This window comes from Suricata suricatta, chromosome 4 (genome assembly GCF_006229205.1).
Source record: "Suricata suricatta isolate VVHF042 chromosome 4, meerkat_22Aug2017_6uvM2_HiC, whole genome shotgun sequence".
In the NCBI taxonomy this organism is placed as follows: Eukaryota; Metazoa; Chordata; class Mammalia; order Carnivora; family Herpestidae; genus Suricata; species Suricata suricatta.
Window position 1 is genome coordinate 77,747,923 of NC_043703.1, and position 25,043 is coordinate 77,772,965.

The window sequence follows — 25,043 nt, forward strand, 5'->3', positions numbered from 1 at the left end:
TTTTAAAAAATGTTTCAAGTCAGAGCTTCCCCAGAGTGGCTTAATTTAGTTTATTTGTGCATTCTACTTTTAAAAATTGAAGGATTTCCAAAACAGGAAAAAGAAAAAAATAAGAGAAAGGTAAAGATTTCTGGATTTGAGTTACATGAAAATCCAGGGCTTATAGGTTCAAATTTCATCATATAAAATTATGGCTTTGTGTAAAATACACAAAACTTTTCATTCTATAAAAATAGGATTATGTCCATTGACTAGACCTTTGAGTCATTTAATCCTTTCATTAACTTTTAGTATTGACTATTTCTGGGAAGGTTCTTTATTCATCACCTATTTTTATATAAACAGCAAGAAACTCATCACAGAAAATACCTCTATGTAGAAATTGCTCTTGTATCTGTTTTATTTTTATTGCATTATAAACATTTCTGGCCATTATTCAGATTCTAGGACATTGTAGTTCTGATAATATAAATACAGTGAAAAAATGAGGGCTCTAAGATCTAAGAGAAGGAGCCTCTGAGAAGTAATCTGTTACTCAAGGCTGCTTTTCTCTTTATGGGTGTATGTTCAGTTCTAGGAATAACTGCAGAGAAAGGCTGAAAATCCAAGTGGAACTTTCAGATTCACAGAGGCCCACAAAGAAGGTTACTGGTTTAGAAAACAAAAAAACAAAACATGGGGACTTCTGGGTCACTGTCGGGTAAGCATCCAACCCTCAGTTTCGGCTCAGGTCATGATTTCACTGTTTTGTCAGTTCGAGCCCTTGTGTTGGGTTCTGGCTGGGGTTCTCTTCTCTCCCCCTGACTCTACTCCCCAACTTGCACTGTCTCTGTCTTTCTCAGAATAAACTTTAAAAAATTATTTTAAAACAACCCCCCAAACAAACGTAGCCTCTCTGTCCTTTAGTTAGGGTTGTTGATCTAATCCAGAGCCTTAAGTGTTTTTTTTCAGTTTTTTGTTTGTTTATTTTTTGAGAGAGTGCAAGTGGGTGAGGGACAGAGGATCTGAAGTGGGCTCTGTACTGACAGCAGTGACCCTGATGTGGGGCCGAACTCAGGAACCGCGAGATCATGACCTGATCCAAAGTTGGATGCTCAACCAACTGAGCCACCCAGTTGCCTCTCAGTTTTTCATATAAACACAATAAAGAGTAATCAGCAGCATGAAGAGCCAAGGCCCTATGCTAGAAATCTAGAGGAAAACGGACAATAGAAGTGAGGCTTTGTTGCCTTGGATTCTGTGTCTCCCTGTCTTTTTGCCCCTCCCCTGCTCACACTGTGACTCTCTCTCAAAAATAAATAAACATTAAAAATTAAAAAAAAAGAAGTGAGGCTTTGGGATCCAGGTAATAGAATGATCAGACATAGATTTTAAGGAACTAATCATTTTAACTGCAGTTTGGGTATAGCTGAAGAGTTATCAGTTAACTGGAAGAAATCTCAGAGAAAATCATCCAGATTGAATCAGAGAAGTCACAAGGATGGAAATCCAGAAAAGAATGAAAAAGATCTGTGACACTTGATGAAACAGACAAGTATTTGATGTCCTGGAAAGAAACAAGACAGAAGAGGTACAACTGAGAATTTCCTAAAATGGAGAAAAAGCATTAACCTACAAATTTAAGAACCATTTACAAATCCAATTTCCAAGCAGGAAATACATCAAGAAACCATTAGAGAGGCGCCTGGGTGGCTCAGTCGGTTAAGCGTCCAACTTTGGCTCAGGTCATGATCTCGCGGTTTGTGGGTTTGAGCCTGGTGTCGGGCTCTGTGCTGACAGCTAGCTCAGAGCCTGGAGGCTGCCTGTCTTCGGATTCTTTATCTCGCTCTGTCTCTGACCCTCCCCTGCTTGAGTTGTCTCTGTCTCAAAAATAAGTAAAAAAAATTAAAAAGTTTTTAAAAAGAAACCATTAGAAGACACATATATAAATCATAGTCAAGATTGGAAATAATCCAAATATCCCTCAATAAGAGGATGGACAGGAGCGCCTGACTAGTTCAGTTGGAAGAGCATGTATCTCGGGATCTCGGGGTCATGTGTTTGAGCCCCACATTGGGTTTAGATATTACTTAAAAAAAACTTAATAAAAAATAGCAACAGTAGAGTAGATAAATAGTACTAGCTGCATAATGGAATACTCAAAAGCAGTGCAAAAGAATGAACTATACATTCAGTGTGAATGAAATTTACACACCGATGTTGAGTTAAGGTAATTAGCCTTAAGAGTACTGTAGCCAAAAGAGTACATACTGCATGATTTTATGTATGTGAATTCCAAAATAAGACTTATCTTTGAAGTCATAATAGGGGTGTCTTGTGGGAAAAGCAGGAAATTCTTGAGTGAGAAAAGACCAGGCTTCTGGGTGGTGGTCTTGCAAGTATATTCATTGTAAAAATTTAATTAAGCTCCACACTTAAGATTAATAAACTGGGTGGCTCCACCGGTTAAGCCTCCGACTTTGGCTCAGGTCAGATCTCACGTTCGTGGGTTCGAGCCCTGCATCGGGCTCTGTGCTGACAGCTAGCTCAGAGCCTGGAGCCTGCTTCTGGTTCTTTGTCTCCTTCTCTCTCTGCCCCTCCCCTTCTCATGCTCTGTCTCTCTCTGTATCAAAAATAAATAAAACATTAAAAAAAAAGATTAATAAACTCTATGCATACGTATTATTCTGTAACACCTAAAAACAAACAAACCCTGCTGAGACACCAAAAGAACTTTTCACTAGCAGACCAACACTAAGGAAAAACTAAAATATTTTTTAGGCAGAGGAGTTTAGATGCAGAAAGAAGTGAACACCTAAAAGTCAATAGTGTATCTAATACTTCCTAGATTTTTGGAGAAATCATGTAACTTCTAGGTGTTAATTTTCCTTACATATAATGTACCAAATAATCTAGTTGACCCCTTCTCTTAAAAGATACTTGGTGTAGGTTATGGAAGAATTTGATTGAGAGGTTAAGTTTAATCTGGAGACACAAATACCAAAAATAAAATGAAATAAAATAAAAATTTGATGAAATAAGAAACTCTGACATTTTGAGAAGATAAATAGTTGTGATATTAACAAAGGAAGCATTTGCTTGCTTTATACACAAAGCTAAAGTAAAAAAGAAATTTCAGAATCTAATTATTGTCCTGAGCATATATTGATGTCTCACATTCTGTAATTATATATAAATATGCTCCCTTTAAATATAGGTAACTTCCCCAAAATTTAAAGACCAATATTTTTTCTTTGGGGACCTTATTTCTCCTGTATTAATGGTAATAACAAATCTTGTAATGGTTGCTACCCTTTATTTCTGTTATTTATTAAATCTAGTTTGGTATTGGGGGTGCCTGGGTATTTCAGTCAGTTAATCATCCGACTTCAGCTCAGGTCATGATCTTGCAGTTTGTGACTTCGAGCCCTGGTCAGGCTCTGTGCCAGCAGCTCGGAGCCTGGAGCCTGTTTCAGATTCTGTGTCTCCCTCTCTCTCTGCCCCTCCCCTGCTCATGTTCTGTCTCTTGTCTCAAAAATAAACACTAAAAGAAGAAATTCTAGTTTGGTATCTGATATGCATAGATGTTTGATCCCAGAATGCAACCTATGTTCTACAGATGAATATGTAATTTTTATTTTCTTTGGAATAGTTCAGAAGTAGGAAAATTTATCAATAATGAAACTTATTAGGTGATAAAAACATTTATTGTAATGTATTCTATATTTCCAGCATGTCATCCTGTGGACTGAAAGAGTTGCTTTTGTTACTTATTGTTTTATTTTTGCTTGTAAGATAAAGGTATCTTGAAATGGAACAAAGAAAATTAGAAGCAGTAGATGGGGAATTTAAAAATGAAAGTATAGTTGTTAATGTTAGTAGTACTCTGAAAGGCCTTTGAGGATGTGATAGGTGGAGGGGGGCCATAGACCTCTTGTTAATGACCAAAGCTATTTTTGAAGAGAGGTGACAGAATAAATCATTACTCTAGGGCTCCACAGCTTCACCATCATGCAATAAAGAGTTAGTTAGAATGGCAGTACCTTGGGGCATGTGGGTGGCTCAGTTGGTTAAGCATCCAACTTCAAGTCAGTCATAATCTCATGGTTCGTGAGTTCAAGCCTTGCATCAGGCTCTCTGCTTCAGATCCTCTGTCTCCCTCTCTCTGCTTCTTCCCTGCACTCACACTCACTCGCTTGTTCTCTCTCAAAAATAAACATTTAAAAAAAATGCAGGACCGAAGGCCCTTCTCTAGACCTTTTGATTTAGAATCTGTGTATGTATTTATATGTTTTTAAAGTTATTTTAAATGTTTTATTTATTTTTGATACAGAGAGAGACAGAGCATGGGGGGGGCGGGCAGAGAGAGAAGGAGACACAGAACCGGAAGCAGGCTCCAGGCTCTGAGCTAGCTGTCAGCACAGAGCCTGACGCGGGGTTCGAACCCACGAACGTGAGATCTGACCTGAGCCGAAGCCGGAGGCTCAACCAACTGAGCCACCCAGGCGCCCCAAAGATTTTATTTTCAAGTAATCTCCACACCTATTGTAGGGCTCTAACTCACAGCCCCGAGATCAAGAGTTGTATGCTCTACTGACTGAGCCAACCAGGCACCCCTAAGAATCTCTTTACATAAGATTCTTTAGTGATCTCATGAATGTTAAAGTGTGAGAAACATTGCTACCTGTATATAATATTGTACCATTTTGAAGCTGACAATAATACATGATGGAGGGGGTCCCTGTGTAAAGTTAGGGAAGCTGAGTCTTTGCAGAATAATCTGTCACCTATATTAAGGATTATGAAATAATATTTAGAAGGCTGAGAAGAAATTGTAGAGTTGCTTTTAAAAAGTGTTTTGGAGGGGTATCTGGCTGGCTCAGTTGGTAGAGCATGCAGCTTTTGATCTTGAGGTCGTGAGTTCAAGCCCCACATTGGATGTAGAGCTTAATTAAAATTAATAAATAAATAAAATTTAAAATAAATAGGGGTGCCTGGGTGGCCCAGTCAATTGAGTATCCAACTTTTAATTTTGGCATAAGTCAGTGATCTCGTGGGCTCAAGCCCCCATCAGGCTCCTTGCTGAGCATGAAGACTGCTTAAGAATCTCTTTTCCCCCTCCTCCCCCTTGCCCCTCTCTTCTGCTCATGCTCTCACTCTCTAAAATGAATAAAAAGTATTTTGGAGAGGAGTATACGGATGTTCTACATCTACATGAAATACACAAAACACATGGGTGTTCAGAGGGATGAATCGATATTGATAAAGCAAAAGTAGTAAAATAGTAGAAAATAGACTTGGTGGGCATATGAGTGGCCACTGTAAAATTTTTGTCTTCTCTATGCTTTATATTATAATGTTAGGGAGGAAGCAGTTATAAAAATGAACATATACCAGATTCTGTAGTTATCTTTGATTTGCACATTTGCTTTATTTTATAATGTATTAATACTCTTTGAGAAGAAAAAGCAGCTAAAATTTTTTTTTGCAGATGCCTCGTGTACTAAGCATACTGCTTTACTATATGCATTATCTCAAGGGTTAGATATCATTTTCAATTTGTAGTTGAAAAACCAAAACTCAATCTAACATATTTGCACCAGCTAGTGAGCTCAGAAGATGCATTTTGAACCGGGGGTCCTTAACTTAAGAATTGATTAACTACTGCATTGCACAATTCAAGGGCCACCATTTACAGTTAGGGCACAATAGAGTATTGTTCACATACAGAGTGGATAGGGGTGCCTGGGTGGCTCAGTCAGTTAAGCTTCCTACTTCAGCTCGGGTCATGATCTCACAGCTTGTGAGCTTGAGCGCTGCATCAGCCCGGCTGACAGCTCAGAGCCTGGAGCCTGCCTCGGATTCTGTTTCCCCTTCTCTTTCTGGTCCTCCTCTGCTTGCATGTGCTTTTGCTCGCTCGCTCGCTCTCTCTCAAAAATAAACATTTTAAATTTTTATTTAAAAAAATGGTGGAAAAGTAGACACTCCATCAGTGGGACAGAATAGAGAACCCAGAAAAGGACCCACAAATGTATGGCCAACTGATCTTTGAAAAAGCAGGAAGGAATATCCAGTGGAATAAATAGTCTCTTCAGAAAATGGTGCTAGGAAAACTGGACAGTGAAATGCAGGAAAACGAACCTGGACCACTTTCTTACACCATACACAAAAATAAACGCAAAATGGATGAAAGACGTAAACAGAAGACAGGAAGCAATCAAAAATCCTAGAGGAGAAAGCAGGCAAAATAAACCTCTTTGACCTTGGCCATAGCAGCTTCTTACTCAGCACATCTCCAGAGGCAAGGGAAACAAAAGCAAAGATGAGTAATTGGGACCTCATCAAAGTAAAAAGCTTCTGCACAATGAATAAAACAATTAGCAAACCTAAAAGGCAACTGACAGAAGGGGAGAAGATACTTGCAAATGACATTTCAAAGGGTTAGTATCCAAAATGTATAAAGAACTTATCAGACTCAACACCCAAAAAACAAATAAGCCAGTGAATAGGCAAAAACACGAATAGACACTTCTCCAAAGAAGACATCCAGATGGTTAACAGACACATCAAAAGATGCTCAACATCACTGATTATCAGGGAAATACAAATTAAAACCACAGTGAGATACCATCTCACACCTGTCAGGATGGCTAAAATTAACAACTCAGGCAACAACAGATGCTGGTGAGGATGCAGAGAAAGAGGATCTCTGTTGCACTGCTGCTGGGAATGCAAACTGGTACAGCCACTCTGGAAAACAATATGGAGGTTCCTCAAAAAATTAAAACCCAAACTACCCCACGACCCAGTAATTGCACTACTAGGTATTTGTCGAAGGGACACAGGAGTGCTGTTTCAAAGGGGCACATGCACCCCAATGTTTTCAGCAGCACTATTGACAATAGCCAGAGTATGGAAAGAGCCCAAATGTCCATCAACAAATGAATGGATAAAGAAGATGTGGTACATATACAATGGAGTATTACTCAGCAATCAAAAAGAATAGAATCTTGCCATTTGCAACTATGTGGAACTAGAGGGTGTTGTCCTAAGTGAAATTAGCTTATAAGAGACTCTTAAATACAGAGAACAAACTGAGGGGTGCTGGAGGGGTTGTGGGTGTGGGGATGGGCTAAATGGTTAAGGGGCATTAAGGAAGACACTTAATTGGAATGAGCACTAGGTATTATACAAAAGGGATGAATCACTAGTATCTACTCCTGAAATGATTATTGCACTATATGCTAACTAACTTGGATGTAAATTAAAAAATAAATAAATGAAATGGATGGGAAAAAAAATACAAAGTGGAGATAGTTCCCCTGGGATTGTGCAACCTTGACCATTTGCTTATAGGGCTGCCTCACTGCTCTGTTAAACTTGCAAAATGAAAATTTTAAATATTTTTTGATGTGAATTTTGAATTGTTCTATGACTTTTTCTTATGTGTTTTATTTTTAAGAATCTTGGATCTCCCAGTCAGCATCATTTCCCCGGAATCAGAAACAGCCAGGGGTGGATTCTTTATCACCAGTGGCCTCCCTTCCTAAACAGATTTTCCAGTCTTCAGTGCAACAGCAACTTACTAAACCAGCTAAAATCACTTGTGCACACTGCAAAAAACCTTTACAGAAGGGACAGACAGCTTATCAACGAAAAGGATCAGCTCACCTCTTTTGTTCTACCACCTGCCTTTCTTCCTTCTCTCATAAGCGCACTCCAAAGAAACGCAATGTAATATGTAAAAAGTAAGCTGTACTTTTCAACATGGCTCCGTATAGTTGAAAACTGGCGGTATAGATGTGTGTTGAATATAATTGGAGAACTGTATAGATTCATGGATACAGTTGTTGCAAAGATATCTACGAGTTTATTGAGCTTGAGTTATCTTAGAGTATGTCAGGACTGAGTTCATTTGTACTGTCCTTACTCTTGGCAGGGAAGGGGAATGTAAAAATTGCCCCCTCTCTGCCACTGCCTCGTTCCTTCCCCATCTTTAACCTTAATTATACTAAGTTGCTACCACCTTTTACTGATTGCTTCAAAAAGTCATAGTAAACTTTGACAAGGTTCTTGTGCTACAAAATGTTTTTACCTTCAAATCCTCTCCTGCTATATTGTTTAGGAACCCTTGACAGTGAAACCAAAAGTGGGTTTGGCAAAACCTAAGAAGATTCAAAAATTACAGTTGATTCCTAGGATTAAAGTATGAGAAAATGAAAAATGTCATTTCTTGTTCATATATTTGACTTCTTTTTAAATGTAATATTCTTAAGTTGCATCTGTCCCTTGTGTTTCAGAGATGCACGTACACAAAAAGCTACTACTGTTCAAGTTGAGTCAAAAGAATCTTCCCAAGAATTTTGTCGTACATCTTTGCCTCCCTGTGAAGACAACCAGAATCTTAGAAAAAGAGTTAATAAATCAAGATGTATAATCTGTAGTAAATTAACAGAGGTCTGGATTTTTATATCTTACTTAAGCTATTATGTAGGTTAACAGGGATACTTTTAAATGTTATTGTAGGCTCTGCCATCTACATAATACATGTCCTGGATCTACACAATGAACTTAAAGAGAAGGATAAGGATATGTTAGAACTCTTTTGTGAACGAACATCCCATTTGCATACTATGGAAAGTACACAGCTATTTCCGTGGAATTGGAAATACTCATAAACTAAGCATTAGTTTTATGGTGAATTTTGTTATTAGTCACTCTTAAGTAAAAGTGTAGATTCAGGACATGAAGGAAGCAATCAATCTTGGCACAAGAATATATAGAACAAGTGGAGTATAAGTGTGTTGGTAACTTCACATTTCTTAAGTGGTATTGCTGTCTTTCCAGTTGCTGAAAGAAGAAACATGCATACAGGCGGTCCTTACGTAACACACTCCCTGGCAACTGAATTTGGTTTTCTCTGGAGCCATGCAGATTGAGGGAGCATGATTTTATCTCCGTTACCACAGAACTGAGCAAAGCAAGAACCATCTTACATATATACAGACACCATCCTGAATGTAGTAATATTGATTCTTTTAGTACCTTCCATGAATTAGGGTAGTGAAGTTGATAATAACAAAAATTCCCAATCCATTTCTTTTAATCAGGTTGTATCAAAAACTTCTAAACAGTTTGTTTCCTCTAGTTCTTCAGTGTCTCTAGGGAGGTTATTACTGATTTTATAGCTTTTTGTTCCATGAATCTTTTTTGTAAAATCAAAGATAAAAATGAAAGAATAATGAAATGTACTTTAAGTTTTTGAATATTTCTTCCACTGAGAAATAATTAAGAGGCTGTTTCTTTTGAAGAAACTAGTTATCTCATTGCTTACTGTGCTTACTGTGCTAATCTGGCTCATTTATTTAATAAATTCTGGCTTTTCTTTTAGATTCGTCATGAAGTCAGCGTAAATAATGTAATACATAAGCTGTGCAGTAACCAGTGCTTTAATAAGTACAGGTTAGCCAATGGTCTAATAATGAATTGCTGTGAACAGTGTGGAGAGTACTTGCCTGGTAAAAGTGCTGGAAACAGTGTCCTGATCATTGAAGGTCAGCGGACAAGATTTTGTTGCCAAAGTTGTGTTAATGAATATGAACAGGTAATTATTTTCAATGCATTTTAAATGATCAAGTATACAATAGCTTTTCCTTGTGAACTTACATTAACCAGATTTATCTTAGAATCTCATTTAGTCCCGTTTTTGTCAGTCACTGAGCTGTCCCATCACAAATGAGTTTTGAAATCAATTGATTGTCCTAAGCTAGTTTTCCTTCCTCTTTGCTTTTTAGAATAGCTTTAGAATGGTATTAACTTTTCTTAAATGTTTGGTAGAATTCACCTGTGAAGTGAGTCCTAGACTTTTGTTTGTTGAGAATTTTTTTTTGCTGATTGATTCAATTTCATTACTAGTAATCAATCTGTTCAAATTTTCTATTTCTCCCTGTTTCGGTTTTGGAAGATTATAGGTTTCTAGGAATTTACCCCTGTCTTTTAGGTTGTCCGTGTGTCAGCATAGAACTTTTATTATAGTATTTCTTTATCATCTTTTCTATTACTGTAGTGTCAATTATTTGTTCCCCATTTCTGATTTTGAGTATTCTTTTTCTTCTTGATTAGTAGCTAATGCTTTATCAATTCTGTTTATCTTTTCAAAGAATAAGCTCCTCGTTTCATTGGTCTTTTTTCTTTTTTTTCTTTAGAGAGTACACATGCAAGGGGGTAGAGGGGCAGAGAGAGAGAGAGAGAATCTCAAGCAGGCTCCATGCTCAGAGTGGAGCCCAATATGGGCTTTATTCCATGACCCTGGGATCATGACCTGAGCCAAAATCAAGAGTCAGATGAAATCTGTATTTAAATTTATATTTATTCTCATCTTCATTATTTTCTGCTATTAGCTTTAGGCTTGCTTTGTTCTTTCTCTAGCTCTTTTAGGTATACAGTTAAATTGTTTGAGATTTGTCTTGTTTCTTGAAGTAGACTTCCCTCTTAGAACTGTTTTTGCTGTATCCCGAATATTTTGGACTATTGCATTTTGTCTCCATGTATTTTTTTATTTCCTTTGATTTCTTCATTGACCCAATGATTGTTTAGTAGCATGTTGTTTAGCCTCCATGTGTTTCTGTTTTTTCCCATTTTTTCCCCTTATAATTGATTTATAGTTTCATACTGTTGTTGTCAGGAAAGATGCTTGATATGATTTCATTCTTCGTAAATTTTCTGAGACTTATTTTGTGGCCTAACATGTGATCTGTCCTGGAGAATGTTCCATGTGCACTTGAATATATATTCTGCTGGTTTGGAATAAAATGTTCTGTGTATACGTGTTTGGTCCATCTGGTCTAATGTGTCACTTAAAACCACAGTTTTCTTGTTGATTTGCAGTCTGGATGATATATCCATTGATGCAAGTGGGGTATTAATGTCCCCTCTATTACAGTATTAATGTCAATTTTTCCTTTAGGTCTGTTAATATTCGCTTTATATATTTAGATGTTCCTATATTCAGTACATAGATATAACATAGATATTGTTATATCCTCTCTTGCTCTCTTTCCTTGTGGTTTGATGGATTTCTGTAATGTTATGCTTGGATTCCTTTTTTATTATTTGTGTATGACATGTTTTTGACTTGTGGTTACCATTGGGTTCATATGTAACATGTATAGCTGTTTCTGTTGATTGTTGCTTTATTTCAAATACATTCTGAATGCACTACATTTTTACTACCCTCTCCACATTTTATGTCTGTGTCATCTTTTATATCCTTTTATTTTGTGTATTTCTAGATTAATTATTGTAGATCTAATAGATTTTACTACTTTTGTGTTTTAATCTCCATACTGGCTTCATAAGTGATTAACCTACTGCCTTTACTATTTGTTTGCTTTTACATGTGAAATTTTTTCTTTTCATAATTTTCTCCCACTTATGGCCTTTTTTATTTCCAGTTAAAGAATTCTCCTTAACATTTCTTGTAAGGCTGGTTTAGTGGCGATGAATTCCTTTAACTTTCATTTGTCTGGGATAGTATTTCTCCTATTCTGAATGATAGTCTTGCTGCGTAAAGTATTCTTCATTATAGATTTCTTTTTTTCAGCACTTTGAATATATCACACCACTCTCTTTTGGTCTGCAAGTTTACTGTGGATAGCCCTATGGGGCTTCCCTTGTATATAACTGTTTTCTCTTGTTGCTTTAAATGTTCTGTACTTATCATTACTTTTTGTCATTTCGATTATTCTGTGTCTTGGTATGACCCTTTTTGAGTTCATCTTGTAAGGGGCTCTCTTTGCTTCCTAGATCTGAATGTCTGTTTCCTTCCCCCAGAATAGGGATGTGCTCAGCTATTATTTCTTGAAATAAGTTTCTGCTTACCCACTCGCCTTTCTGGCATCCCTATATTGCAAATATCATTACCTTTAATGATGTTGCAGAGTTCCCTTATTTTTTCTTTCATTTTTTTTATTATTCCTTTCTCTTTTGCTGTTTAGCTTGAATGATTTCCATTACTTTGTCTTCAAGATCACTGATCTGTTCTACCTCCTCTTATCTGCTGTTGATTTCCTCTATTTCAATTACTAAATTCTTCAGCTCTGAAGAACTCTTTTTTCTTCTGTTCATTTTTATATTTTGTGTCCACTCTTATTTCAAGTCTAGGGAGTATCTTTAGGATCATTCATGACCATTCTTCATCAGGCATATTGCTTATCTACATTTTATTTACCTTTTTAATTTGATTTTGTCCTGTTCTTTCATTTGGACCATATTCCTCTATCTCCTCATTTTGTCTAACTTTCTATGTTTGTTTCTATGTATTACAAAGGTCAGCTACATCTCCTGGTCTTGAAAGTAGTGGCCTTGCATAGAAGAGGTCCTGTGGTCCTCTGTAGCACAGTCTTCCCTGGTCACCAGAACCAGATGCTCCAAAGGTGTCCCTTGTGTGGGCTGTGTGTACCCTCCTATTGTGACAGAGCTGTGATTGCCTTTAGCCCAGCCATCTGTAATGACACACTTTGTTTCCTGTGGGCGCACTGGGCAGGGTTTGCTCCCAGTGCCATTGGGAAGCCTGTCGTGGCTGCTATGTGCAGCCACCTGAAGGTCCCAGTTGCAGAAATGCAGGCATGGCTTATTTCCCCCCACCTCTCCTTCCCCAGGGCAAGGATCATGTTAGAGTGGTGCCAGTCCTGCCTGGGGCTGCATGGTTGGATGGGGCAGGGCACACAGTGCTAGCAAGGTCGATGGGGAGTGTTAGCAATGGCTTTCCCAGGCAACTGGTTACCTAGGCTGGGGGTGGCGGGGAATGCTACCCACCAGCACTTTTCCTAAGTAATCTGCAGATTATTCTGGCACACCTTCTAAGGAGTCAGTAAATCTTCATGTATGACTCAGATGCTTTTCAAACTGCTGCTTCTGTGGTGTGTCTCAAGTCAAGTTATGTAGTATACAGACTCTTTAAGGGGGACAACTCCATTTCTTATCATCTTCTTGCTATCCCAGCATTAAACTCACTGATTTTTAAAGCTCCCAGGCTTAAGCCCCACTGATTTTTTTTTTTTTTTTTAAGGCAGAGGCATTACTTCATTCAGGCAAGGATGAGCTAGACACAGCACAGCAGGAATACGAGGGGCCAGGACATGTAAGCACACCCTCACCTACTCACCCCAAGAGGGTGCGAGTGGAGACAGGGCTGGTGAGCCCTATCATGAGCCCTATCTTCCCTCTGGGAAGAACCTTTCCCAGCTGACAAGAGGGAGAGAAAAGGGATGCAACTAAAGGGGCCTAGTCCTATAGTGGTTCAGCTAAGCCCCACTGATTTCTAAAGCTTTTTGAGTTAAGCCCTGATGGTTTTCAAAGCCACAGGTTACAGTTACGCAGATCCCCAGTATCCAGGGTGCCCAATGGGGTCTGAACTTCTCTCTTCTCCATGCTTGTGTTGGCCCTCTTGTTGTGGTTAGTTATACCAGATATTTATTTGCTTCCCAAGCACTTTTCTTGTCATGTGGACTTATCTCTGGGATTAGCCGCCGAAGGTCTTTTCTGATCTTGTTGTGTAGATGTAACTGTTATCTTGTTGTGTCCATGGAACGAAGAGAGATCAGGACCCTCCTACTCTGCTGTCTTCTATCAGTTGGTACCAAATCATTTATATGGGAAAAGTAAGATTTTTTTTTAATGCTTATTTTGACAGAGGGCTTTGCGCTGTCAGCACAGAGTCTGAAATGGGGCTTGATCTCCCCAGCCATGAGATCATGACCTGAACCGAAATCAATAGATGCTTAACGAACTGAGCCGCTCAGGTGCCCATCTGATCCCATAGTTTTAATTAATATATCTGTAGATGATATTTTCCCTCTTTTTTTGTTTCTTTGAAGTTTGTTTTGTGTGTAGATATTCTTTCAATTTCAGACTATATCCATCTGTAATCTCCATTTGAATGTTCCACAGATACCTCAAATTCCATGTCTAAAGCTGAAATTCCAAAACTGATTTCATTCTGTTTTCCATATCAGGAAATGACCCCACCATTCAGTCAGATGCCTAGGCAGAAATTTAGGGCCATTCTTTACTCCTCCTCCCTTAGCCTCCAGAGCCACTCAATTACCAAAATCCAGATTCTACTTCCTAAATATCTCTCAGGTCTATCCTATCTCTATCCCTATAATCTAGACCAAGCCACCATCTCTCTTATCAGAATGACTACCACAGTTTCCTGGCTGTCTTTGCACCATTAGTCTTCCTTACAGTTAGAAATCATAATACAGTCAGCACAGTCCAAGTACAAACTTGGGTATGTTGTTCCTGCTTTTTTAACTTAAGTGCCGCCAATATTGCTTTCAGGATTAAATCAAAACAAAGTTCTTAGTTTTTTTAAACATTGAGTGCAATGTTCAAGTTGTGCTGTGTACACAAATATAGCTAATAGGATACCATTCACATTGTATACATCTTTGTTATGAATTTTTTAAAATTTTATTTTATTGACTCTAAAATCAGTTCTGTGTCTTTTTATTAAATGGAATCATAGAAAATGTGGTATTTTGTGGTTGGCTTTCACATATACTGTTTTCAAGGTTCATCCAGGTTGTAGCATATAATTTCACTTGTTTTTATTGCAAAATACTATTTCATTGTATGGATAATACCCATATCCCCCCCCCCATTTTTAAATTTTTTATTCTTTTAATGTTTGTTTATTATTGAGAGACAGAGACAGAATATGAGCATGGGAGGGGCAGAGAGAGGGAGAAACACAGAATTTGAAGCAGGCTCCAGGCTCTGAGCTGTCAGTAAAGAGTCTGACCTGGGGCTCAAACCCACAAATCCCAAGATCATGACCTGAGGTGAAGTTGGACACTTAACTGACTGAGCCACCCAGGCGCCCCACTCTACATTTTTTGTTTATCCACCAGTAATGGACGTTTGAATTATTTCTACTTTCTGGCTATTATGAATAATGTTGTTATGAACACTTTGTACAAATCTGTGTAGACCTGCATTTTCATTCTGGTGTTGGTGGGTCATATGTAACTCTAAACTTTTCAAGAATGCCAGGCTGTTTTCCAAGGTACCTGTACCGTTTTACATTTGCAATATTACCTTAGGAGGGTTTCAGTTTTTTCACATCTTTGCCAACACTTGCCATTATATTATATCGTTTTTTTATAGCCACCCTAGTGGATGTAAAGTGGTATGAGGTGGTTTTGATTTAAATTTATTTGATGACAATTAATGAGCAACTTTTCATGTGCTTATTGAGCATTTGTTTATACATTAATCTTAACAATTCTAACATAAAATTGTAATCTGTTTCTCTCAGATGATGGAAATAAAATCAAAAAATTTGTCAGCATCAGAAAACAGAAAAAGGAATGCTGTTAGAGAAGAAAATGAAAGGAAGTTATATGGACCATTGAATACTCTTTTAGAAAAAAAAGAGAGAATACCAGAAAAAAAAGAAAAGACTTCAGAGCTACAGGTTTTGGCAGAATGTAGGACAGATATGTCACTGATCAAACAGGATGTGAATTTACCTTCTATAACCATAGCTGATAAATTTCAAGAGGAACTGGAAGAGAAAAAATCAGAAGACTCCGTTCTATCAGTTGTACTTTCTGCAGACCCAGGTACATGGCCCCGGGCTTTAAATATTAAACAACGGGACATTCTTGTTGAAAATGATCCACCTCAAGTAAGAAATTTTAATTTTCCAAAAGACAATACAGGGAGGAAGTTTTCAGAAACTTATTATACACGAATTCTTCCAAATGGTGATAAAACCACTAGATCCTGGTTACTTTATTCAACTTCAAAAGATTCTGTGTTTTGTTTGTATTGCAAACTCTTTGGGGAAGGAAAAAATCAATTGAAGAATGAGAATGGGTGCAAAGATTGGCAGCATTTATCACATATTCTTAGCAAACATGAGGAAAGTGAAATGCATATCAACAATAGTGTTAAGTATTCAAAATTAAAATCTGATTTGAGAAAAAATAAAACTGTGGAAGCTACAGAACATGAATTACATAAGAATGAGAAAAATGATGGTGTGCTGCTGTTGTACACATAATACACCTGATGTGGTTTTAACATCAAGGTCATACATTTATTCAGAGAAGAACTATATACCAACGGTCTGTACCATTTGTGTTGTGAAGCTCCTATAACTTTCAACAGTTTATTAGCAATAAGTAGAAAATAGTAAAGAATGTTTCTGTTTAAGTTCTAAAGCTCATTGGATTCAGTGGTAATTAATGCAGATTTCAATAAAGGCAATTGTTACTTTTTCATTCTGTCGATTCACCCCTTTTAAAACTGGCATTTGAGGGCTAACATTTGACCAGTTTGGTTAATTTCCTGTTTGATTACTTTTTAAAAAAGGAGAGAAAGGCTTAAATTTATCAGTACTAGTTTGAACAAGATACTATGTGAACATTCTCATCATTATTATTAAAGTTAAAACATTCAGAAACAGTTTGAGAGTAGAACAGAATCTAAAACTGCAGCTTTTTGCTATTAAACCAAATACCTGTGATTTCTTTCTTTTGGGCAAAACACTGTTTTATTATGTGGGCAAAATGGCATTATTTGTTACATTATATTAAGGTGATTACTTTGCATTTAATTGGTTTTAATTTATAAATGGTTTAGATTTTGTCATGTGAGAAGTATAAGAATAAAGAATGTATACCTATTTTTATGTTAGTACAAATATAAGAAATATTAAAAAATATATTAAGTTAACCTTTAGGTATTTTGGCAATTTTTTTTCCCTCTGAAGACTATGTGCTCGAAATTTGAGAAACACATTAATGAAAATTAAGACTCTCCACTTTTTCAAATGATCAGTGCTCCCATTACTATATATTTAGTAATTCTTCTTTTGTATCTGATTTCCAATACCAACTTTATCATATTAAATTATTATATATACTTGTGCTTTATCTTAAAGGTCTAAAACAAAATGACAAATGAACAATGAGTAGAACGTGGTGTATCCTTTTTGGTGGGGTGACACTAGGAGTACTTGGAGACTCTGTCACTGATGCCAGTTCTTAAAACTATTATTGACTACTCACAAAAATCATTATTAATTTATAACCATTTTGTTTTTTGATAACTCAGCCATTTCAGTCTATCATAGTTGTATCCGAATGAGGCTTTGGGATGTTACCAAAAATCCAGTTTACTTTTCGAGGCCTAAGAGAATACTCTAGGGAATAGAACACAGGTTTTGAAGTTCCTTTCCAAATGTTTAAAGTTGCCATTATTTCATTAAAACTTACAGCTAATCGAATGACATTTATTATATGATTATATTAGATAGATGATGCTTGGTATTGGTATCTCAGCAAACTAATGAAATCAACCAGTGGCTCCTTAAAATAATTTGCTAAAAACAAATTTATCCATTGAGAAAATAAAATTAAATCCTATCCTTTAAATTCTTATTCATTCATTTATTTTTCTTATTTATTTCTTCAACATACTATAAGGCACTATAAGCTCTTGATGTAGTAATGAATTAAATGTGAAAAATTCCAGGGAGCCTGGATGGCTCAGTTGGTGAGTATCTGACTCGATTTTGGTTTAAGTCATAATCTCATGATTGTGAAATGGAGCAGCACAGAGCCTGCTTGGGATTCTCTGTCTCCCTCTCTCCCTGCCCTTCCCCTGCTCACATGTGTGTGCATGTGTTCTCTCTCTCTCAAATAAAAAAAATAAACATTCAGAAAATTCAAAAGATGTAGATGCTGGGGTGCCTGGATGGCTCAAGTCAGTTAAGCGTCCCAACTCTTGATTTTGGTTCAGGTCAAGATCTCATGGTTCATGAGTTTGAGCCATGGCATCGGGCTCACACTGACGATGTGGAGTCTGTTTGGGATTCTCATTCTTCTTCCTCTCTCTCTGCCTTTTCAGTTCTCTCTCTCTCTCTCAAACCTAAAAAAAAATTAGATGCTGAGGTTTTCCATATTTCAACATTTTGCTATGTGAAATTTTTCATAATATTCATAAAATGTTGAGGGGAAATTAACTAAATTCAGAATATAATAAAACTGAATATCTCTAGGCAGCGGAATGATTTTTCCCCCCTTAGATAAGTTTTTGGTTTTTCAAGTTTATTTGTTTATTTGGGGAGGGGGGGAGGAACAGAGAGAGAGGGAGAGAGAGAATCCCAAGTATGTTCCACACCATCAGTGCAAAGCTGGACATGGGGCTTGATCCCATGATCTATGAGATCACGACCTGAGCTGAAACCAGATGCTTATCCAAATAAGCCATCCACGTGCCCCAAGTTTTTGGGTTTTTTAAAATTATAAAATAAGTATGTTCTCACTATAGAAGGAAGGAAGAAAACAGTTCAAGTCTTGTTTTCCATCTCCTAGTTCTCCCACAGAAGGATTTGTCAACAGTGATCTGGACTATACCCAGAGTTTGTTTTCATCTTTTTAATTTCATTGAGAATAGCCATTAGGAAACATTATCTCCTGCCACTAATTTAATATCAAAAATTAGGAAAGACAGTTCAGAATAACAGTCCTTAAGAAATGGCAGGGATGCTTGGGCAGCTCAGTTAAGTGTCTGACACTTGGTCTCAGCTCAGGTTATGGTCTACTTCCTTCTCTGTCTGCCCTTCCCCACCTGTGCTCTCTCTGTCTCTCAAAGTATGTAACTTAAAAAAAAATGGCAATCTATTGGTTTCCTCATTTCACAGAGGGCAAGTAAAAATATTTTCATAACATTTTTCAGATTTTCTGTCTTTAAAATCTTACATTGTGCCATTTTCTTCCTGTGATTCCCTAGACACCCCCTAACCCCCGGTCTCAGTGTTTAAAGCCACTAAGGGCTGCTAATAGCCACTGTATGTACAAGGCAAGCTTCGCTACATAGGATGGAAAAGTGAGTACGTGATTGAAGTAAAGAGCTCAATCAAGAATAATGCTTTATAATTTTAGGTCATGTCACTCTTCCGTTTCAAACTTTGAAGATCCCCATTGTTTTTATTTTAAAACTGCAACTCCTTGGCACATAATATGTAAGTAGCTGCAATCATGAGTGGCAGATAATAGGGAAAGGTTGTAGACAAAGACAACATGAAGTACAAAATTGTAGAAATGGAATAGTGTTCTATAATTTTGAATTACGAAGGATACCTGTGTTAGGATGAGATTAAGAATTTGAGAATATAACTGGGGTGCCTGGGTGGCTCAGTTGGTTAAGCCTCCAACTTTGGCTCAGGTCATGATCTTGCGGTCTGTGAGTTTAAGCCCTGCATCAGGCTCTATACTGACAGCTTGGAGCCTGCTTCAGATTCTGTGTCTCCCTCTCTCTCTGCCCCTCCCCAGCTCACACATCGATCTCTCTCAAAAAAGAATTTGAGAATATAACTATGGCCAAAAGAAAAATCTAAGCCAAGTACCCAAGTCTTTATGTTTAGAAAGTTAGATTAGGAAAATAGTGGTATAATAGTTTGGACAATAAAAGGTTTTCAAAAGCTTGTAAATGATTTTTTTTTAAGCGACAGTGATTTTAAATGTAGAGTTCAAGAAGTCTTATCTAGAATGAAGAGCAGAGAATCTAGTTTGCTTCTAGAGATGAATAAAGCAAGGGAAACCTAAAACCTGGGAATCAGACTCACCTCACACATGTGGATCTTAGAAGACTTTCATGGGACACCTGGCGGGCTCAGTTGACAAAGCATGTGACTCTTGGTCTCAAGGTCATGGGTTCAAGCCCTACATTTTAAACTTACTTTAAATAAAAATGACTTTAGGGGAACCTGGGGGGCTCAGTCAGTTAAGCATACAACTTCAGCTCAGGTCATGATCTCACGGTTCATGGGTTCGGGCCCTGCATCAGGCTCTGTGCTGACAGCTCAGAGTCTGGGGCCTGCTTCAGATTCTGTGTCTCCCTCTCTCTCTGACCCTCCCCTGCTCATGCTGTCTCTCTGTCTCTCAAAAATAAATAAAAAACATAAAAAAAAAAAAAAGATGAGCTCTGAGCTGACAGCATGGAGCATGCTTGGGATCCCCTCTCTGTCTGCCCATCCCCTGCTCGTGCATGTGCAAACTTTTTTTTTTTCAAAATAAGTAATTTAAAAGATAATAAGTAAAAATACAAAATAACCATTTTCAAGAATCAGTGGAAGGGCACCTAGCTGGCTTAGTCAGTGGAGTGTGCAACTCTTGGTCTTGGGGTCATGAGTTTGAACCCCATGTTGGGTATGGAGATTTAAAAAAAAAAAGAATCACTGGCATTCCTATGGACATTAAAAACAAGGTTATGGGGCACCTGGGTGACTCAGTTGCTTGAGCATCTGACTTCAGTTCAGGTCATGTCTCATGGTTTGTGGATTCAGGCCCCACATTGAGCTCTGTGCTGACAGCTCAGAGCCTGGAGCCTGCTTCAGATTCCGTGTCTACCTCTCTTTCTGCCCTCCCCTGCTTGTGTTCTGTCTCTCGCAAAAATAAACATTAAAAATAAAAAATAAACCAAGGTTATGAATGACTGAGGTAAAGAATTTGATGTAGTATATAAATCCTTATGAAAAAACATAACTTATTAAATCTGTACTGGGAAAAAATAGAAAAATCTCAATAGTCCTATTAAAGAAATTGACTCTTGGAGCGCCTGGGTGGCTCTGTAGGTTAAGTGTCAGACTTTGGCTCAGGTCATGATCTCATGGCTGGTGGGTTCAAGCCCTGCATTGGGCTCTGTGCTGACAGCTAACTCAGAGCCTGGAGCCTGCTTCGGATTCTGTGTCTCCCTCTCTTTCTGACCCTCCCCTGCTCGCACTGTTTTTCTCTGTCTCTCAAAAATAAATTTAAAAAACACACAAAAAAATTTGACTCTAAAATTACAAGCCTTTCCACAAAGGAAATTATAGACTCAGATTCCTTCTCTGGTGAAATCTTCTTAAAGAAAGGAATAACACCAATCTTAAACATATGTTTCTAGAGAATAGAATGTATTTCCTAATTTGTTTTAAAGACCAGAGATACCCTGATAACAAAATCTGACAAGATTAATACAATGAAAAAAATAGGCCATTCTCATACTAAAATCCTAGACAAAATATTAGAAATCGATTCCAGTAGTAAAAGGAATGATAACATCATAGCAAGGTAGGGTTATTTGAGGAATTAAAGATAAGGGGCACCTGAGTGTCTCAGTTACGTGTCCAATCTCACGGTTCGGGGGTCCGGCCCCCATGTCGGGCTCTGTGCTGAACACTTGTTCAGAGACTGAAGCCTGCTTAAGATTCTGTGTCACCTTCTCTCCTTCTCTGCCCCTCCCCTGCTCACACTCTCACAATGTCTCTCAAAAATAAAGTTAAAAAGTTTTTTAAAAAGATTAGTTTAACAGTTTTAAGAAAACAGAAAAAATCCCTACAATCAACATCATAATGAAATAACACTGCTGAGTTTAGGGACAAGACAAAAATGTTCATTATTACCAGTTCTACTCAACGTTGCTTGAAATTCTAGGCAGATTAATAAGACTAAATAAATAAAGGCGTAAAGATTAAAAGGAAGACTAAAACTCATTTGAGGGCGCCTAGGTGGCTTAGTCGGTTAATCGTCCAATTTCAACTCAGGTCATGATCTGATGGCTTGTGGCTTCAAGTCCTGCATCAGGCTCTGTGCTGACAGCTCAGAGCCTAGAGCCTGCTTCAGATTCTGTGTCTCCTCTCTCTCTGCCCTCCCCTGCTCATGCGCTCTTTCTCAAAATTAAACATTTAAAAAAATAAAATAAAAATAAAATAATTTGCATTTAGCATGTTGGTCTGTGGAGGAAGATTAAAAGAATCTACGGCAAACTATTAGAGTTAATAAGGGAATTTAACAAGGAAATTAGTTAAATGCATATTTTAAAGTTGTATTTCTGAGGCAACTGGTTGGTTCAGTCAGTGGAGCATGTGACTTTTTTTTGAGCATGTGACTCTTGAACTCAGGGTTGTTAGTTCAAGCCTCACATTGGGAATAGAACTTAAATTTTTTTTAAATTTTAAGTAATTGTATTTCTATATATTTAAAGTAAACAGAATGAAGCTAAGCGCTGTATTTACAATAGCATCAAAAAATCAAATACGTAGAAATAGTAAAATAGATGCATAATCCTCATATAGTAGCCTAAAAATGATTGAAGAAAGATGGAGTAACCTCCTAGATTGGAATACTTGATATTAACATAAAATAAGTCAGTTCTGGGGCATCTGGGTGGCTCAGTTGGTTAAGTGTCTGACTTCAGCCCAGGTCATGACCTTGTGGTTCATGAGTTTGAGCCCTGTATCAGGCTCTGTGCTGACAGCTCAGAGCCTGGAGCCTGCTTTGGATCTGGCTCCCTCTCTGTCCTCCCCCACTTACTCACTCTCTCTCTCTCTTGAAAATAAATAAACATTAAAAATAGTAAGTCAGTTCTCCCAATACTAATCTAGATTCATCACAATCCTAGTCAAAATCTCAGTTTTTGTGTTTATTTGGGAGAAATTGATTCATTGATTCAAATGTTTATAGGAAATATGAAGTCTTAGAATAATAGCTAAAATGAGCGGGGGGGAAGGTAGCTAGTGGGCTCAGTCAGTAGAACATGCTCCTCTTGATCTTGGGGTTTTAAGTTCAAGCCCCACATTGGGTGTGGAGGTTGCTTAAAGCCAAAATATTTTTCTAAAAAAGGAATAATAGCCAAAACGTTCCTGGAAACAATTCTTCTTCCCCTCCTCTATAAATATGTGTTATAATACTGGTTGAGTCTGATGTTGTTGAAAGGATAGCAATTAGATCCATTAAGTAGAGTGGAATTCTCTATTCCTAGAAACCAAACTAAATAATATAATCACCAGGTTTACAGTAAAGGTATCACTGCAATTTAGGGAAGAAAGGATGATTGATGATCTTGTCAATAAATGGCACTGGATGCCATATGAAAAACTAAACCTTGACTCCTCTCTTCACACCATGCACTAAAATGCATTTGAGATTGATCACAGACTTAAATATGAAAAGTAAAACTATTTGTTTTATATATTTAGGTACATTTGTGTTGGTTTTATAGATGTTTGCAGTTGTTATATTAGTGACGTCATTGCTTTATCATCATGCAGTGCCCTTCTTTGTCTCTTGTTATGGTATTTTTTTAAAGTTTGTTTTGTATATGAAGTGCTACCCCAGCTTTATTTTTTTCATTTCCACTTGCCTGGAATACCTTTTTCTGTGTCTTTACTTAGTCTCTAAGTGTCTTAAGGTCTGAAGTGAAGCAGTTCTTTTAGGCAGCATACAGATGGGTGGTTTTTTTTTTTTTTTCATGTAATCACCCTATGTGTTTTCGTTGGAGGATGTAGTATATTTACATTGAAAGTAATTATTGATAGTTGTTTTCTGGTTGTTTTTGTAGTTCTTCTCTATTCATTCTTTTCTTGCTGTCTTTCTTAGTGATGTGATGACTTTTATTGTTATACTTACTTGGATTCCTTTTTCTTTATTTTTTGTGTCTTTATTATAGTTTTGATTTGTGGTTACCATGATATTTGTAAATAACACCCTTTAAAAAATGTTTATTTATTTTTGAAAGATAGAGCAAGAGTATATGAACAGGAGGAGAGGGCAGAGAGAGAGAAAGTCAAGCAGGCTTTGCACTGACAGCACGGAACCTGATGTGTGGCTTGAACCCACGAACCATACGGTTATGACTTGAGACAAAACCAAGAGTCAGACACTTAACTGACTGAGCCTCCCAAGCATCAAAAATCCTTTGTTTATGGCAATCTGTTTTGTTAATGGTCATTTAAAGTCAAACACATTTTTTAAAATTGTTTTAATGTTTATTTATTTTTGAGACATAGAAAGACAGAGACAGAGTGTGAGCTGGCAAGGAGCAGACAGAGAGGGAGACACAGAAACCAATGCAGGCCCCAGACTCTGAGCTGTCAGCACAGAGTCCAATGCGGGGCGCAAACTCATGAACTGTGAGATCATGACCTGAGCCAAAGTCAGACACCCAACTGACTGAGCCACCCAGGTGCCCTGAGGTCAAACACATTTTAAAAGCACAATTTTACTTCGCCCACCACACATTTTATGTATTTGACATCATATTTCACATCTTTTAATTTTGTGTATCCCTTAACTATTGTAGATATAATTATTTTTACTACTTTTTTCTCTTAGCCTTCATACTAGCTTTATAAAAGATTACTGCATTTACTATGTGTTTGCTATTATAATTTTTTCTTTCATAATTTTCTCTAGTTATAGCCTTTTCTTTTCGACTTAAAATAGTCCTTTAACATTTCTTGTAAGGCCAGTTTAGTGGTGATGAACTCCTTTAACTCTTGTTTGTCTAGGAAACCCTTTATTTCGTTAATTCTGAATGATGATCTTGCTGGGTAACATATTCTTGATTGAAGAGATTTTTTCCATTCAGGATTTTGAATATATCATGTTACTCCCTTCTGGCCTGCAAAGTTTCTGCTGAAAAATCAGCCCACAGTTTTATGGGTGATCCCATATATATAACTAGTTGCTTTTGTCTTGCTGCTCTTAAGATTCTCTCTCTAATTTTTGTGACTTTAATTATTATGTATCTTGGCATGGATCTTTTGGTGTTTGTTTTATTTGGGGTTCTTGATGGCTTCTGAATCTGAATGTCTGTTTCCATCTCCAGGTTAGGGAAGTTTTTAGCTATTATTTCTTCAAATAAGTTTTCTGTTCCTTTCTCTAGCTTTTCTCTTTCTTGGATCCCTGTAATGCAAATGTTAGTATCTTTGATGTTGTAATAGAAGTCCCTTAACCTACCCTAATTTTGGGGCGCCTGGGTGGCTCAGTTGGTTAAGCCTCTGGCTTCGGCTCAGGTCAGATCTCACATTCATGGGTTCGAGCCCCGCGTCAGGCTCTGTGCAGACAGCCAGCTCAGAGCCTGGAGCCTGCTTCCGGTTCTGTGTCTCCCTCTCTCTCTGACCCTCCCCCTCTCATACTCTGTCTCTCTCTGTATCCAAAAAAAAAAAAAAATTAAAAAAATTTAAAAAAAAAGAACCTACCCTAATTTTATTTTATTATTTTTTT

The 25,043-nt window shown here is 37.4% G+C and overlaps 1 protein-coding gene and 1 long non-coding RNA gene across 8 annotated transcripts in view; both read left to right on the forward strand.

The window, feature by feature from the left end:
- The window catches only part of ZMYM5 (zinc finger MYM-type containing 5), a 34,693-nt gene extending 17,267 nt beyond the window's left edge, over positions 1 to 17,426 (forward strand). For 2 of the 7 annotated variants that reach the window (XM_029937007.1, XM_029937008.1), the window contains 4 exons: positions 7,442 to 7,727; positions 8,280 to 8,436; positions 9,371 to 9,583; positions 15,302 to 17,426. In XM_029937007.1, the coding sequence (XP_029792867.1) occupies positions 7,442 to 7,727; positions 8,280 to 8,436; positions 9,371 to 9,583; positions 15,302 to 16,051 (1,406 nt within the window). In that variant the 3' untranslated portion in view covers positions 16,052 to 17,426. Of the gene's footprint in view, positions 1 to 571; positions 705 to 7,441; positions 7,728 to 8,279; positions 8,437 to 8,826; positions 9,584 to 13,048; positions 13,270 to 15,301 lie in introns of those variants that run through there. The other 5 variants (XM_029937009.1, XM_029937011.1, XM_029937012.1 and 2 more) reach the window with 5 other exon arrangements.
- A 1,371-nt stretch (positions 17,427 to 18,797) lies between these two features.
- LOC115288935 overlaps positions 18,798 to 25,043 on the forward strand; it is a 14,834-nt gene continuing 8,588 nt past the window's right edge. The window contains exon 1 of the long non-coding RNA XR_003907280.1: positions 18,798 to 18,882. This is a non-coding gene — a long non-coding RNA (uncharacterized LOC115288935). The remainder of the gene's footprint in view (positions 18,883 to 25,043) is intronic.